At 39.2% G+C, this 18,408-nt stretch overlaps 1 protein-coding gene across 3 annotated transcripts in view; it reads left to right on the top strand.

The window, feature by feature from the left end:
- The first annotated feature begins 7,098 nt into the window (after window positions 1-7,098).
- LOC145997380 (tRNA (guanosine(18)-2'-O)-methyltransferase TARBP1) overlaps window positions 7,099-18,408 on the top strand; it is a 36,865-nt gene continuing 25,555 nt past the window's right edge. The window contains exon 1 of one of the 3 annotated variants that reach the window (XM_083134354.1): window positions 7,099-10,132. In XM_083134354.1, the coding sequence (XP_082990480.1) occupies window positions 7,214-10,132 (2,919 nt within the window). In that variant the 5' untranslated portion in view covers window positions 7,099-7,213. Of the gene's footprint in view, window positions 10,133-17,840; window positions 17,997-18,408 lie in introns of those variants that run through there. The other 2 variants (XM_083134355.1, XM_083134356.1) reach the window with 2 other exon arrangements.

Here is an 18,408-nt window from a genome sequence, read left to right as displayed (position 1 = left end):
ATGGACCCATTTTCAAAACATCATATTTATTGAGGTACAAATCCAAAGTGAACAAGCTATATACCAATGGAAAGAGGAAGGTTCAAAGTTTGTTACCACAATGTTTGTAACTGCTATAAATGTTCAATGTGGCCACCGTTGGACATCGTCCTCTGACACACGTGGTCGGCCTGTGCTTTTTCCTTTGCACACACTTCCAGTCGCTTGAAATTGCTGAAACCAAAGGCTAATGCTTTTCCTAGTTGGTGGTTTGCTACCGAATTTGGTACGGAATGCCCGCTGCACTGCAATTTGCGACTCACTTTTCGCGAACTCAAGCATGCAGAAAACCTTGTGTCCAAGGTCGCCATCTCGCTCACAACTGACAGAGACAGTCCTCTCGCGAACTCTACCGGCCGCTTCCGCAACCACCACAGCCCGCCGTCCGCTGCCCGCCAGAAACTTTGAAGTTTCCTCTTTCCATTGGTATATAGCTTGTTCAATTTGGATCTGTACTTCCCTACCTATGATGTTTTGAAAATGGGTCCATCATTTATAATAACCCTGTATAATGACTAAATTACAAATATTTGCTCAGGCTCTCTTTTGCTCTCGTTTTAGTAGTGTTTTATTTAAATATACTAATCTCTTGCCCTCCAACGGATGTATTTATTTGGGCAAGAGAACGCACGTTCATATTGTTGTTGGTTTGGTTTATTTTACTTCGCTTTTCTGATATATTTGGTTATCGCGAAAATGAGGATGAGTGATGATACGATGAAATTGATGAAGGGACCTAGAAAAATCCAGGCCAGGATTTGAACCCGTGATGAGCATGCATTCTTGTTCCTGTGTTGTACTCTGCAGTGAATAATGAAATAATTTGAAATGAAAAATGTATCTCTGAACTCAAGAAGCCAAATTAATATTATTGAAGAAACTACAAAAAAGTGTTTTTTGTTACCTGTTTTGTTTCTGTGCATAAAATGGACTTAAAACACCAAATCAACCAACCGTGGGAGAGTGGTTATCACAGCGCGTTAGGATGCCAGGAGTCCCGGGTTCGAACTCGGACCTGGGCATGGGTGTTCTTTATGTTTGTCCCTTCATTAATTTATCGTATCATCTTCGCAATTAACCAAATGTGAGAAAAAAGCGATGCTAAGTAACAAAAATCAAGTCAAATCATTGATTGATTGCTTGATTTGGTTTATTTTACTTCGCTTTTCCTCCACTTTTGGCTAATCGCGAAGATGATACAATATAGCCTAATTGATGAAGGGACACACTCAAAGAATAACTTGTAGGTCCAGTCCCGATTAGCCTTACTGTGCATAAAGTGGACTTAAAACACCAACCCAACTCAAAGAAAACCCATGGCCAAGCCGAGATTTAAACCCAGGATCTCTGGCTTAGTAGTCGAATCAAATCTTTTTTGTTTTCGAATGGGGTGGGGGTTACGTGTACTTTTTTAGTACTCATTCATCATTTTGCAATCTTTTCCTGTTATTGACATTCTATTTTTAGGAATACTGGGCCTGAAAGGGGGGAGGGGTATGACCCACACCCCTTGAGCATGCCACTGATTGCTACCCCAAGTGTCGACGTCACCGCACGTCACTGTTCATATCTCCCCAATTTTTTCACCATGGTGGGTGGCCAATGGTCCCATGCACTGGCCAAAGTCTCAGGAGAAAAGTTGTTACGCTTTCCCCAAGAGACTCGAACCTGCATGCATCCCGTAGCCCAAAGCCTGATGCCTTAGACCGTTTGGCGCAGGACCATTAAATCAAAATATTATTATTTTAATTCCAACCTGTAGAAAGGTGCTGGAACGGCATACATTTCTATACTGCTAAAAAATGTCATTGTACCTAGGTATATATAATTTATATAACATACGGATGTTTCAAGAGCAGTTAGCAGTTACTTGAATCCATGGTGTGGGACTTTCTGCCATCATAGTTATATTATTCATCAGTGACCTTTTGGATGTGAACCAAGGATAAATTCAGTGGATAGGTCCATAGGGTTTTTGGGCTTCCCACTGACGATGCCATTAACAAAGTCTTGTCAGTTACAATATAGTACTTTTATAACAATATTCAGCACTTGTGATAGTGGGAAATCATTTGTGCATGTTTCCTCAGCATTATTACTCAAGAAAATCCTTGCTATGCTTACACAAAAGGACTCTTCAGCAGTCGTATGTAATGTTATGCACTCTATATGTTGCAGAACATCATTGCTTCAGCGAAAAATTCAAACATAATATATAACTGCTGAAGGGTTCTTTTTTGTGTAGTTTGCATTGTAGGTTTTGTTAAACTATTGATCATAAATTAGCTTGTAGTATGACTATATAAAAATGGGATAATAACTTCAAAGGTGTAAAGGGTGACTTTTTCTGTAGACTCCTAAATGTCAACCTCCCTTCCACATATGCTGTGGGCTGCATTTTGCAGACTAGCGAGGCTCTGTCATCTGGACTCGGCCAGTATGATCCTCTGTGGAGCCCATGTTGTGTTGTCCATGTGTGTTTGTGATTTTCCCTTCTTCCATCTCATGTTATCACCTTTCATCCTCATCTTCAAAATTCACCAAAGGTGTCAGAAAAGTGAACTAAAATAAATCAAAATCAGTCAACTCCAAAGGTAATAGATCTCATCTCAGTTCCATTTCTAGCCATGGTTATTTGTTACGGGTGGTGTGAACAAAATTTTAAAACACAATTGAAATATATTTATTTTATTGAGGACCTATCAAGTAAGAGCTTTAACAAAGAACTACAAGGAGAATTTTATTGTGTTCAGTCCCTCCCTTGAAACTTTTCTGACGAGAATCAGTGTAATTTTGTGAATATACTGTTCTTAATTTTTGGACATCATGAGATGTATGGAGTGCAGTGAGGAAGCAAACAGACATGTACAAACAAACTTCATGTAACAAAATGTATATTAAGGGGAGGATAGAACAAAACTTCCATATGATTTTGTACAATGGGTTTTCTAGCTCCAAACATATAAAATTTCCTATTACTGTCATTATTGTACTGTAGTGATAATTTGGGAATGGATTTTAAGGTGTAGCACCTTTCCAAAAAATGCAGCTGTTTTCATACCGATCGTTTGAGATATGTATTTTTAGGACATGAAATCAAGTAAAATAAACACACTTTAAATACGGAGAAACTAGTACTCACTTTTATCCGCGAAGCTGTTTTTTCTTCTTTTTCGATTAATTTCAGTGGCCACTGCCACCATCCTCGTTGGAACTTCCTGCGCTGTTGCTTGGCGTGCGTCTTTTGTTCGTAGTTCTCTGGCTGCCGTTAGGTGCGCTGTGCGTCTTGGTGCGTCGTCTGCTATTTCCGGGCGATAACTGCTGCAGTAGTGGAATCCAAGTATGGTGCGCTTGCCCGCTATCGATGTTTAGTTCGTGCGGGAAGTGTATTATGGCGTGCGTTTCCTTGATTTTGGTGTCTATGAGCGTGTGGGCAGTGTGTTTGACTCGAACCTTTTGAATTTTATGGCTATTGTATTTGATATGTCTAGCAAGACCAGTAGTGGGTTGGGCTTTTTTCGCATCTGCTAGGTGCTGTTGGATTCTTTCATTGACAGATCTGATGGACCTGCCGATGTAATGAGCCTTGCATTCACACTCTGCATCATATACACCTGGGTTGTCAAGGGGGGAGAGGAAGTACCGTTTGTGCTTGTTCAGTTTGTCAGTTATTTTGGAGTTGGGTTTGTGCGCTACTTTGATGCCAAATGGGAGAAGGGCTTTGGCTATGCGGTTGGAAGTGGTGGGATGGTAGGGGAAGGCAAACCATTTATATTGGTCACTGGGGGTTGGTTGTGGCTGAGTTGCTTGTGGATGGGTTGATTGTGGTAGGTTAGGGTGTCTGACCTGTATTTCCGCCTTACTGCACCAAGCAACAGTGCAGCAAGTTCCAACGAGGATGGTGGCAGTGGCCACTGAAATTAATCGAAAAAGAAGAAAAAACAGCTTCGCGGATAAAAGTGAGTACTAGTTTCTCCGTATTTATATACTACCGCGTCTCTCTTTCCCCAATCATGAAAACACACTTTGTTGCACCTTTTCATGAGATAAGTACATTTATCCCCTTGTCACCCCCTCTTGGTGCTTCAGCACCTTTTTCCTTCCTTTTCTTTCATGTTTTGTTAAAAAATTGGACAGAAAAATAAATGATTTTCATCTTCTTGAGCAGCTACCTAAACTCCTAGTCTAATTTTGTAGAGCAGAACAAGAGCTATAAAATGGTATATAATTATTGCAGCCCCAATAGTTTCCAAGATAATATTACAAAACTGCGAGATAAAATAGAATCTTCAACCAAACCTATTTGGCAGAACCACAGTTCTCTATATGGTCCGAGGCTCCCCGATGGCGCAGTGGTAGTAGCATCGTCACCTTGTAATGAAGGGGTCCCGGTTTCGATACCTGGTGTAGGCTCACACTGGTTCGGATCCCACTTTTAACTGCAGGTCCATTCCCGATCAGCCTTACTGTGCAAAAAGTGGACTTAAAACACCAAATGAATCAATCTATATGGTCCGCGTGCATTATATACAGAAGGTGCAGAAAAAGAGAGCATTGAATAAAGCCATTTTATCAGCACCTTTTTTTAAAACATTTTCAGAACCTTTTTTCCCCCCATTTCCTGACCAGAATTTTGCACCTTAAAATCCTTTTCCTAGTGATAATATTGTTAAAAGCCAGTTGGCTTCTAGCTGACTAGGTATGTCTCCAGAACTAAGGAAGAGTGCATCGTGATGACTTACATTCAAACTGTAAGTGGAAATTTTAAAATTATGTTATAATCACTACAGTGCATTTTTTTTTTTACTTGGACAGAAGAGGTACTGCTTGAAGCTTTTTGCACCTGGGAAGAGAAAAGAATTCAGTGTGTCCAGTTCTCAACTTATCAAAATTTTACCTGTATCTGAATATCAGGTGGAAGACCAATATATATTTTGAAACGGCAGGTGGCGAGAAGAGTAACAAGGAGAGGACAGAATTGAAACATACTGGAATGAGAGGAGTAATGGAAGATCAGATGAAAATTAAGAGTTTGGACTTCTATACTGACCCAGCCAGAGACTGAAAATGGAGAAGGATGGTGGTGGTGGTGACTAATGTGTGCTTCCATACATACCCAAACAAACAACATATTATAATTTTGTGTTCTACAGTCACTTTTTCACAATGGAGGTCAGGCAAATATGAGTCCTTAACCTCCGAAACCATACAAGGTTATGCCTTGGTGTTTGAATATGTACACAACATCCCATGGCGGTTACGGTTTTCCTCTTGGCATGTTCTGTGAAGGTGACGGCATTGCAGAATATGTGTTCCAAGAAAACCTGGAACACTCCGTGTGTGTCTTCGTAGGTGAGACATCTCATCAGGAAGAACGACAGATTGCAGGATGGGTGATACCCTGGATTTTGTCTCAGAAGAGAACTTATGGTGATGCTTGGCACCTCCTCTGCAGAGTCCCTTTCCTTCTTTACCTCTGCCTGTCATTTCTGAAGTGCACATACATTGATTCGAATGTAGCATTTTGCACACTAATGAGGCTGATGCCCTGGACCTGCACTCTGGATAATCCATGTAGGAATTGTGTTGTGTTGTCCACATGTGTGTGTGATTCTGTCTTCATCCGTACATTCTGATCATCGCCATTAGCCAAAACTGGCAAAAGAGAGAGAACCTAATCCAATCAATTGCATCAAGTTTGTACTTGTTATGTAAAACCAGTAAAGAGTAGGCATATACTGTATTCTGGTATTTTAAAATTGTTTTCTATAAACTCTCCCAGTATCAGTAGATTTCAAGTTGTTTCCCCTGAGCCTGAAAGTTTTAACAATCGACCATAATGCTCAGATTTTGCGTATTTGTATTGTATTTTCTTCTATTGGTTTTTTCACTGCATTTCCTGAATGTGATGATCTTTTTATCTAAATGATATTTGCTGGAAATAAGAAGATACTGTTATTTCTAGCAGAATAGAATACAAAGACACTTATCTCAATAGTGTATCCAGTGGCGTGCCCAGGATTTTCGAATGGAGAGGGTTATGTATACATTTTTTAGTTGTCAGCCCTCATTTTGCCATCTTTTCCTGCATTTGATGTTCTTTTTTTTAAGAATACTCGGCCAAAGGGGGTTTATAACCCCCACCAACCCCCTCCCCCCTTGAGCATGCCACTGAGTGTATTTCTGAGCGTGGAAACAAATATGGATATTGCTTTAGGTTATGTAGAGAACCTAATATGTGCTACAGAAGGTGTCTTCTCTCTCAAATTTCCATAGGACCTCGGGAATTCTGATTAGACATTGATATGTTTGTTGAGGCGTACCTGGAGTTGATTTTCGTGAAGAGGCAGGTTTCTTGCTGCAGATAATGCACATGCAGTAGCGTGCCCAGGATTTTCGAAAGGGAGGGGTTATGTATACTTTTTCTTGGTAGTCAGCCCTCCTTTTGTCATATTTTCCTACCTTTGACGTTTTTTTAAGAATGCTGGGTGAAAGGGGGGTTATAACCCCATCAACCCCCCTTGGACACGCTACTGTGCATGTTTGCTTCGAATTACAGTAGTTCGAAAAATACAATAATTTACGCAGAGAGCGATATAAAGCAACATATACGAGAAAAGCCTGCCAGAAGAAGAAGAATCCCGTCTGTAAAATAATTTGTTTCATTTTTCTGTGCTGGAACAGGTAAAGAATTTCCTGTCCGGATCCCTTTTTCTGGAAATGATTTCAGTATCGCGAAAAGTCTGGAAACTAAAATTGAAAGCACCGTTGAGCATCTCTTCCCCTTAATGATATGTAGAATTACTCGTTAATGATAACTTGGTTTACGTAAGTGTCCAGGGTGATGCATTCACTATAAATTTGAAAGGTTTGAAAAAACACACTTTACTCCGCTTTCTGTCACAATACTAATTTGTTAAAATTTATCTGTATCAAACAATATATAGGAAAATTAAGTGAAATTACATTATGTAGCAAAATATTGGGTTTGCTCTCCGGTGCTGGACAAACAGACAGAAACATTCAGTCAGTACCAGCATGTGTATGGTTACAGTATGGTACCAACATGGTTATTTGCGTGTGGGATTTTGATTGCCGTGTCATGTAAATAGAAGAAAAACAAATTTCATGTGAATGTCGGCAAGAAGAGAGTACAAATATTGAGACCAGCACCATGGATAATTTTGACATAGATTCCTTAATGCTGCAGCTGCATTTAAAAATGGAAACTTTCCCGACGACGGACAAGATTTCATCTCTAGTTTTGGATGTAGCTCGCAACTTGCCATGTAGGTCTCCAGATATGTGTTCTTACCTGAGAAGAAATTTGGAAATTTTGAAAATTGTGCTCAAGGTTAGATACAATTCTTTGAGAAGCCCTCATAATGGTCCATATCACTCGACAGAAAGTGTCACGTCTGATATTTGTAAAACAATAATTGACACTTGTTTGACTGTAATTCGAAGCGATGAAGGAGCCCATGATCTGTGTCTTGTTATTTTATGGGAGGTTTTAGAATTATCTTTGTTACTAGTAGACACTGATATTTTTAATATCGTTACCAAGACTTTGTTAAATGAATGTTTTGTGAATCTATCGTGTTTTGACAACTTTTCAACATTAAGTTACACTTGTAGAGATCAGGAATACAGTTCTAAGTATAACAGGTATGTTACAGTTCTAGATAAAGTACTGAAAGTTAGCTTGAAACGAACGCCTAATGCATACGAGATTTTTAAGCAGGACATTGACAATATTTCAGATGTTGTCACAAGAATCGTATCATGTGGAAATGAACGTGTTATTACTGCAATGCTGGTGACCGTATTGCCTAAACTGATAGCTGCTTTTGGAAGTAGCAAATTGTTGGAGAAAATATGGATACACATTGCAAGTAATTGTGATAGCTGTGAAGACAAGAGAACCGTAAGTAATCCACATGTTTTTCTTGTGCTGTGTTTATTAGCAGAATTATATTTCCCGGACAGTGTATCTGTTGCAGATATACCTCAAATTGTTATTCGTGATGAAAGACTGTGGCAAATATTACAATGGGGTTTGTCTGATGCAAGTCCTCATAACAGGAAACAAGCACAATATATTCTAAAGCGAATTATTGATTACCTGGACCACAACAACTGTGCTATTCAAGCCACGGGATACTTCTGGTGGAATTCAGGATGTGTAAAGTATCTGAAGGAAATATGGGAAACATTTTTTTTGGTAGTGGAGACTTTAGAAGAAAAACAAGTGCACTTAATTAAACCAGTTCTCAAAGATGTCGATAGATTAGTGAACATGTCTAACGAAAGAATTTCACATAAACCTAGGATTGAAGTATCGTGGATATTTTGTATTTTTAAAAGGATTTTTATTCATGAGAGTAATTTTATTGTGAAGTGGGGAATAAAGAAATTTCTCCAATTGATAAACTCTTCCATGTTGCCAGTAAATGTACATTTAATATATTTTGTTCTGGGTCCTTTCTGTGATGTTTTAAATTCATGTGGACTATTTATGGAATCTGAACATACCGACTCCTTATTGCATTTGGGAGAGGAATTGCACCTATTGTTCGCTTCCATTGCCAATTTTCCTGAAGAACTGGCAAATCTTTTCTTTTATGAAATCTTGAATGTCATGTTAAGGATCTCATGGGGACCAGTGCCATTGTTTTACCTATCGTATGCCTTGTCGTCTGTTCCCAAAATGAAAGTATGGAATGATAGTTCTGTTACGAAGTTGAAATGTTTTGTGACGGACCGTTTGGAAACACAGGTTGTGTATTTGCGTGGTGCTATTCAATCGCTGCTGCTGCAAAGTTTGATTCAGCTTTGTGATGTGCAGAATGTAACAGTAAATTCCATTGCCGAGTTTGTTGGGAGCTTAGAAAGCAAAGAATCTTTGAAGAGAGGAACAGCAGCATGGTCAGTGCTTGTGAGTTGGTTAGAAACTTTCGAGAAAGACAAGGTAGCTACCTATCTTAATGATTCCATGGCCTCTCTTCTTCAGAATAACACCCATGTGTCCATGGAAGTCATAGCCAGGTTCACAGTTTTATCTTGTGATGCTGCATTATTCTCGTTGGATGATGGATCTTTTACGAAGCTTCTTTACCCTGCAACACACCAATTTGAACTTTGCAGTATCCCCAGTTATACACCGCAAGTAGAGGTGGACATAGCTTTGGAACTCCTGAGCACCATTTTGAAAGAGTGCACCGTTGTAGTTACAGACGTGGGGGGTGTTCCAGAATCCGATAACGATCCAACAATGAAAGCAGTACTGTTAGTACTTGAACAATGCATGAAGGGAATATCAGATTTTGTTTATTATTGTGTGAGAACGAGAGTGTATCTTCAGGACTACACCTGTGTAAATGTACGCTTGAAGGCTCTGGAGCAGATTTCTGAAAACAAAACATTGTGTTTATCGGTTCTCCGAAACATCCGGGAGATTGAGAATTATGCAATACGTGTACTGAAATCAGATAGAGAGATTCCTCCAGTTAGTTCATATTTTGCTGCAAGAATTGTGCTTTATTGTGCAAAATGTATAGAGAAATATAAGGAACATATTGGTCCACGTACAATCGTGGTACCTTTACTGGAAGAAATGAAGGATTATCTAGCTGCTTTGCTCTCCAGTCGGAGCATAAACAAGTCTCTACTTAAGACCAGCACGGAGGGGAAGCTGACCAGAGATCTACAGGTTCATTGGGGCCATTTAGTGTCAGGCTATGTGGAGACGCACTGGTCACTGCTCGATGTTTACTTATCACTCTACGAGAATCCTGCAGAACGCTTGGCTTCTCTGTCCAGTGCTGTTGTGTTCTCAAAGGAGGCCCTGGATGCACTGGAAGTTGGTGGTAGAGCTGTCATAGTTCCAGTGGTCAGTGTTTCCAAACATTTCTTGCCTTACTTGGTCATGGAGGCCCCAGACGTGGCAGGCAGATTCACTGAGTGTGTTTGGAAAGCTGCCTTTGAGCTGCGCAAGTCCGAGCTGTTTTGGCTGGCGATGAGGAAGTTCATCGAGGCCAACTTCCAGAGGAACCTAATGGGAGATCCCAGTTATCTTCCTCATCTTCTAAAGGTATGCTTTTCATATAATTTCTTGTGTGTACAAAATTAACTTAGGACCCAAGTTCTGGTTGTTTAATTCTATATTTATGATGCATAAGCATTTTTTTTGTTTGATTTCTAATTCAGGGTGGCGACAGACCTGGAAAACCAGGAAAAGTCAGGGAATTTGAGGTGTCAAAAAAAGTCAGGGAAATGTCAGGGAATTTTGTCTTCATTCACTTTTTTTCATTTTTTAAATTTATTTATTTATTTATTAAAAGATATCGTTATGGAACTCTGCACGGGAACAGGAAATCTCGTTCGTAAGTTTCGGCCTCAACTTTTAGGCCTCTTTTATGCGCAACACAACCACGTCGCCAGAAACCAGTGATGGCAGGAGGAGAGAGAGAGAGGGAGAGAAATTTCTCTCGGCCTGGCTTCTCGGCGGGAATTTTAAATTCGAACACTCTTTGGAGGAAAATTGTTATAACTCGGGCACTATGGGAGCAGTCTACTTCAGATAACATTTGATTTTCAGATAAAACATCAGCGCATGCAGCCGTGTACAATTCAGAATGCTGAACCGAGGTAGGGGGTTTGGGGGCGCGACCCACCGAATTTCAATGGAAAAAACAAAAATCTGGAGTTTGCCCCCTCTTCTCCCACTATTTTGGAGAAAAGCCGCAAACTTTAGTATTCTTTTCAAAGAATGTATATTTCTCAAGAGAATGAAACATGTTGCATGTTCTTGACTGCCATACAAGTTGAATAATAAGCCAAAATGTGATTTTTTTTTACGAAAAATAGGTAATTTTGCATTTTTGGAGGAAAATTGTTATAACTAGGGCACTATGGGAGCAATATACTTCGGATAAGTTTTGTTTTGCAGCTAAAACATCATAGCATGCAACCGTGTACAATTCAGAATGCCAAACTGATGAATGTGGGTTTGGGGGCGCAACCACCGAATTTCAATGAAAAAAAAATCTGTAGTTTGCCCCCTCTTCTCCCGCTATTTTGGGGAGAATGCGCAAACCTTAGTATTCCTTTCAAAGAATGGACGTTTCCAAAGAGATTGAAACATGTTTCATGTTCCTGGGTGCCATACAAGTTGAATAATGAGCCAAAATGTGAAACTGTTCGGAAATGTGGCATGGATATGTTGCGGAGAGGGGGAGATTGGTCATCAATATGAATTTCCCAGGCCTGCTCCAGACCTGTGTCAGAGTTTTCACCCAAATATGAGAGTATGAAGGTCCAAAACGCACATTCATTTTCTAATCAGCACCATGATACCATATGGTATCATCGGGGAGTAAAGGTAAAGCCTGTATTCTGTATTACGTGGAAAATGCATTGGATTATCATTTTTTTCTTGTCCGTATGGGAGTAGTAAGGGGACTTGTCAACAGATGGAGGGGATAAGAGTGGGTGGTGCCGTTCGATAGTTGTCAGAAGTCGTAGTAAGGCATTTTGTTGGGCAAACTAAAGAAACATGGAAACAAATAGGTTCCATTGATACATACGATTTTTGTCAAATATCGCCACCCGACAAAGTAACTCACTACAACATGCGACAGAAATTGCATGGACTGCAACATCCAACAAAAATCGCATGCATAAACGAGAAGAGCTTTAGACTGCAAATGTGCTGCTGGAATTTTATTACTCTTCTGGCTCAATTCACCTTATTTAATGTAGCAGTGCTTACGAAGGTTTTTTTTCATCATCCTGACATATTACTGGTTTCGCACAAGTTAACATACGTTTACAATGACATTGCACTATTCTTAGATATCAAGAAGAATCCAACCAAATGGGATATATATTGAATACTATCACAAAAAAGTGAAACATAAATCTGCATTGGTGAACGTTATAAAAATTGGCAAGTGCATGCTCCCAACCTCAAATTTACTGCAACGCTAGTATTGCAATGAAATTAACGCCACTCTCTGTCCTGTCTGTTTAAACTCATGAGAGATGGTCATTAATCTCTCACTGAGTAAGGTTAATGTCCAATATTATGAAATAAAATACTAATAATAAATACGTAAATATGTTAATATCATATTTACTCAAATCATTCAATCATAAAAGCAAATCACTTTCTTCAAGAATTGACTTTTCTCTGCCAGCCATGCTAAATTTTCACTTTCCATCTACTGATTTATACGAGGGGTGGCCAGAAAGTAATTTCCAATTAGTAGAGACATTGATTTTTCGCAAACGCCAAAACCGTGAAAAATTGTAATTGCTACGAAGTTATGTTTAGGAATGTGCAATGATGTCTGGATACATTTTTCGCCCGTTCGAAATATTGAAATTTGGCATAAAATGTGAATTGTTGGCGTTTTAGTGATTTTTTTAAAGAAATGTCTTAAAACTACAAAAAATTTCATGAAATCCAACACTCTTGTCTTTTCTAGGCCATGTTTGTGTACATAGAACATGCAAGTTTTCCAACATTTTACTCAAGAGTAAACTATAGAGTTATACGTACATGGAATAATTCTGACAGCCACATTAATTCATGTATTTCCCACGATTTTTTCAACTTCTATCGAAAGCATTTGCATCACAATGCAAAGTGGCAGGGTTCTAACAGGAGATCGAGTGCGTATTTACCGTCACATGGGAGCCACATCTTCGTATTTGTCGCACGAGATATGTTTTGAATTACCAAGCGAAGTGCGCACCATCGGCATTTGTCGAGTGAGTAATAATGGAACTATGCGAGAGACCCGGGGTCGATCCCCTGCGGTGGAGAACCGGGATGTTTTCCACCTATTCAAACTGCTCCGCGCCCACCAAGCATCATATGAAGCTGGTACCTTGAGGAAACTTTGAGGAATAAAGGTAGCCAGGAGCGTGGTGCTGATCACATCACCCCTATACACCTTCATGGAAGCACTTTACTTTTACTTCCTCAAAAATCTGTTCCAACATATCAAACAGTCAGGAAAATTCGTAGACCATGTGACCTACAATTTAAAATAATAGTTTAAAAGCACAATGGAGTATTACATTTCGGTATATTTGGCAGATAAATGTTCTAAAACAAAAACGCGAATTTTGGGAAACGTAACACTAACAAGTCCAAAAAAGATAATTCCAATTTTTGGTGCCATAATATATCTGTGTCTGTCATGTGAGATTAATTGATTTTAATTTTTTGTGTGTGTCGCCACTTGTGGTCATTATGCAACCTTCAGAATATACGAGGAAAATTCCATTATCTAAAATCCTTACATTAAAATTAAAAAAGGGATATGGAAAATAACTTTCCCAAAAAAATTCAAGATATCAAACTCTCACGAAGAGGCGTAAGCCGTGTGACTTACAATTTGAAACAGTAGTTTAAAAACACCACAAAGGTATAATTTCAGATATTTGCCAGAAAATGCGCTAAAATGAAAATGTGAATTTTGGGGAAAATAACACCCTATAGTAAGAAATAAAAAATAAGAAAATACACCAATTTTTAAAGAAAATAACAAAATATCAAGGTCCCTACCGATTAAGCATAAATAAAGCAAGAATATCAGTTGTAATTTATTACATTAGTAACAGTGAGTCCTAACCTAATTTTCGGCATAATCACCACCATTGTTCTAGCATTTGTCGTAGCATGGCACTAAATTTTGTATGCCCATGGTATATGTGTCTGACAGCAAAGACTGGAACTATCTCTACCGCAGTGTAGCTGTCAAATCCTTGCTTTGCCAGAAACCTCTTCAGTTAAACAAAGAGATGAAAGTCGGTACATTCAAGACCGGGATTTTGCATGGAGTGGTCCAAGATCTTTCACTTGAAGTGATGCAAAGGGCCCATGTGTACTCAGCTGTATGGGGTTGTGCACATTCGATTGGCCTTCCGTGAATTGTCTGCACCATCGTCTGACCATACTATCACTCACGACGTCCGGTCTGCACACCTCACACGATTGCTGGTAGCTCTGTGCCAAATTCTGAGCATGCGATGTAGGCTACATCACAGTCGGTGGGAGACTGCATGAGAGCTGCAATCTTTAACCTAGAACTGTCCTAAAACGGCTGCATTGCAACTGTACCAGATTACAGCTACATCCCACTTCTTCCTGCCTGCATGTGTGTGTATCGCTCACCGACCACTAGTGCTGCGTATAGGCACATTGGAACTTTTTTCAGGATGCCCCTCGTATATGAACTTTCAGAAGCTTCTATTATTCGAGTGTTCCTGTTTTAATGTGTGATTAGCTAAATCAGATACCTATACAATGTAATTCTATAAATGCCTTGCGTTAAATTTCTAATACCTACATATCCTTTTCGTCAGCAATAATGGTATAATGCATGTTGTCAGTTTCACAGTACTTCACTTGGATATACTGTACTGAAGCAGAAATCTCATTGATAATGTAAGGAAATATGACTCTTTATTTTGTTCGATTCAGTTGTTTCACTTATACGCAAGAGTTAAGTTGTTTTCTTTACAGAGAAGAGAGAAGTAGCTTTATGCATTGAAAAATGAGTCCGCACTGATGGTTCTTGCAAGCAGAAGGTTCCAAACCTCAGTGGAAATATCAACATGTAATACCGAGAATGTATAAGGAGACTGATAAATTGCAAATTGTATTTCTTAATCATTCACCCTTCACTCTTATCTCATTTAGTCGTAACTTTACAAATAATCAAGTATTTTATTTTAAACTTACTGCGTATGACAAAATTCCGTAATCCTTCCCTAGCTTGTGAATTGTAATAATTTCCAAACACTATTTTGCAGTTTGAATTCAAATCATAGAGAATAGAGAAATTAAGTCAATTTCATAGAAGATAATATTGGTACTTAACAAATCCATACCTGGATCTGTATGAGTTTATTATTTCCATTTGCAAAAACATCGATTTAGTTTAGTTTGTAATTGTCAGGGAAAAATGTAAATTTTGTCCTGGAAAACCTGGAAAAGTCAGGGAATTTTATTTTTGCTTGTTTGTAGCCACCCTGTAATTATGTCTGTTAACGCATACTTCAAAGTCTTAGTGATTACTTACTGACGTTTTCTAGAGAACACTTTTTCCCTGCTGTATACACCTATATGATTCTTTGTGTGTGAGCAGCCATTCGCTTACTGTCACCTTGAATACGGAATGGTGCTGCCATCTACTCCACATTTTGTGGGGTGTGAAGGTATTTCGTCACTAAGTGCGTTTTTTGATAGGGTAGGTGGGTAAGGTTTAAGGTTATTTGCATTAAAATTAACATCCCTAATCGCATGATCATGTAATATCTGGTCTTCGGCATGAAATCCCCTTTGAGCTTGCATGAAAATCTGCAAAAACTTGTGTCCGAGTCGAGCAGATACCAAGAATACCTGCTCACTCAAGCTGCACATCTAATCTAATGCTTAGTAAAGCTTTTCATAGCACTAATTAGTTTCTCCATGCTTTGAACTTACTCCCACAATTGTTTCCAGTATTCTATAGCATTTGCCAATATAACTTGCAAAAAATCATTAAGCATTCCCAACCTATCCATGAAGGTTATTTCCAAAAAAGAACTTTCGCATCTTCAGTGACTAAAATTGTTTCAATTTGCTCAGTGTTTTAATGTACTGCACACACACCTTCCTCTAGAGCTAAGAATATAGTGAAAAGGGTAACACTTTACTATACCAGAGATGGATTTCTTCAAATTTACAGGAGAAAGTACTTAAGCAAATCATTTTCTGTAGCGTTGTTGATGTTCGGGAATGTAGTTTTGATCCATTTTAATGCGAACGCATGTGGTTTTCTACGAAAATCTATTTCCGACGTGCTATTGCTGATGCCGCCATTTGCTTTCTGCACGAGAGCACAATACGCTCTCGTATTGTCCGTATATGCTAAATTGAACGAAAGGAGTGTTAATGGAACCTAACCTAACAGGCCTAACCTAACCTAGTAGGCATACCTCGTCCCCGTGATGGTTCGTTCATGAATTTTTGGGCTAATGTCAATGGTTTTTGGGGCTACCCGTGGATGGTTTGTGGGAAATAAGGAACAACAGTAAGTACTCGTTAATGTAAGAAATATACATTATTTTCATTAGAAATTCATTATTTCACCTAAATAAATGTTCCGCAATGCAGAATAGTACGTTAGCAATGTAAAAAATTGTGAAATAAATCATTGATAGGTGTCTCCGGTATAGTAAAGTAGTACTGTGAAATGTAATGTTTAGTCACAAAAGTTAAGTTTTCAGTCCTTCGGCTTTGATTTACATTATTCTTCAGTATAGGTGTTTTCAAACTTTTAACTCGTGGCTCCCCTCAGTAGCTATACCATGTTTGTTAGAACCTGTCCTGTTTCCCACGCTAGCGATGGCTCAACAGTTTCGGTACCAATGAGAAACGAGGAAAAAGTCATCTGCTAGGCAGCGAGGAGCGAATGGAAGCCAGAAGAGAGGTGCTTATGTAGACACTGTTGCCACGTTGCTGTCTAACTCACGTGTTTTCTTTGTGTCTTGTTGAGGAAGCTTGTTTTGTAAGCGTGGTGCTGATTAGTGTGCATTTTAAAATATCCAGGATGGAATTTATTCTGGTGATATTTGCTTGTGTCTTTTTTGTGTTTAGTGCCATCTTAGCTAGAACATTCAGGAAGGGGAATTGTGTGTATTTGCGCATATCCACGTATTTTATTCACAGCCTGCCTTCGGCTTTCCCCAGCATGGAGTTCACGCCGTCTGCAGCGGCAATGCCGCGTGGTTGCTGCTAGAAAAGCCAGGGACCAGCAAGCACGGGAAGCGGGACAGGTTGTAACAAACGCTGTATAAATTCCTGGGTGGCCAGAATTAAAGTTACCCAACTCAAAGCCCTCTCTAACCTGTTTGAGGCATCGGAGAACTCTGAAATTTGGTGAATCCACTATGCAGACCATGGGGAAGAGGATGGCGATAAAAAAAAATAGTTCAATTTTCCGCCACGAGGTTGAAATGTGGCACTGTACTTCCATGATGGGTTGTACAAATAATCATGTGATTTAGCTGTTATTAATTAGAAAGAGATTTGTTAGTGGCTGAAAGTTGCGAGAAAGTAATCTCTCGTTTATTGCAAATTAAAGGCAAATCCATAACCAATTGGAGCAGTTTACGTCGTCATTACAACCCATCATGGAAGTACAGTGCCACATTTCAACCTGGTGGTGGAAAATTGAATTTTTTATTTTTTTCGCTATCCTCTTCCCCATGGTCTGCATAGTGGATTCACCAAATTTTAGAGTTCTACGGTGCCTCAAACAGGCTACAGAGGACTCTGAGTTGGGTAACTTTAATTCTGGCCACCCGGTACATGTGATATGACCATGAAAGATCAACACAAAATCTCTTCACGTGGTTATTTACTGTTGGTACATATACAAGTAATGAAATTATAATGTGCGTGATTAATACAAGTGGTGTACAATGTTTTAATGTTTATAAGTTGGTGTCATTTAATTCAACGGTGTGATATTCATGAGATGAAAATGATAAATACAAACAGTAAGGTAAGCAGGATAATAATGTTAAAAACAGGCATACAGCAGTGTTTGCATTTCTTCATTTAATTGTAGTACTGTTTCTTTAATAACATGGTCAATGTACAAGAGCAGTCGCCAGTGCTTTCATCTTGAATCTTCTTCTTTCAAAGCAGTAACTTCCTTTTGAAGGCTGACACATTGTCTGGTATATGCAGGATACCCTTCTACCTTGTAGAGATATACATTCAGTTTATGGAAAACATCAGAGAAGTATGTGAACCTCCTTACAAAGGCACTATCAATTGGGTTTTCAGTGTTGGCATAGTTTTCTTCTACAAGGTACGAGTGCAGTTCCTGTCTCAGTTCATTCCAGAGATGACATTACTGATAGACAACCAACGTGAGTTGCTGTAATATGTAAGAATAATTTAATTTTATTAATACATTTTAAACTTTCAGGGAAAAAAAATTATTTCTTTCGGAATTCTTGCACCTTCCCAGCGAAACATTGAATGCCACTGCTGTAGTATGTTCTAATATAAAATAATTAATATTTGTTGCAAAATTATTGATTTTTGTTATTAGTGTGTTATGTATATGGCCACGGTGGCTCAGTCGGTAACGCGTCTGACTACCATGCTAAAGGTCCCGGGTTCGATCCCCAGCCAGTTCAAATCCGGGAACTTTCCTAACATTGGAAGCAGCCCCGGCACCCACCCAGCATCGAATGACATGGGTACCTGGGGGAAACCAGGGGGGGGGGGTAAAGGCAGTCAGGGGCGTGATGCTGATCACATCACCCCCACTCACGACCAGATCAAGAAAGTGT

Source organism: Lepisma saccharinum, chromosome 13 (genome assembly GCF_977018435.1).
Source record: "Lepisma saccharinum chromosome 13, izLepSacc3.1, whole genome shotgun sequence".
In the NCBI taxonomy this organism is placed as follows: domain Eukaryota; kingdom Metazoa; phylum Arthropoda; class Insecta; order Zygentoma; family Lepismatidae; genus Lepisma; species Lepisma saccharinum.
The sequence above is the reverse complement of the archived record's forward strand: the minus strand, read 5'-3'. Positions and strand labels throughout refer to the sequence as shown.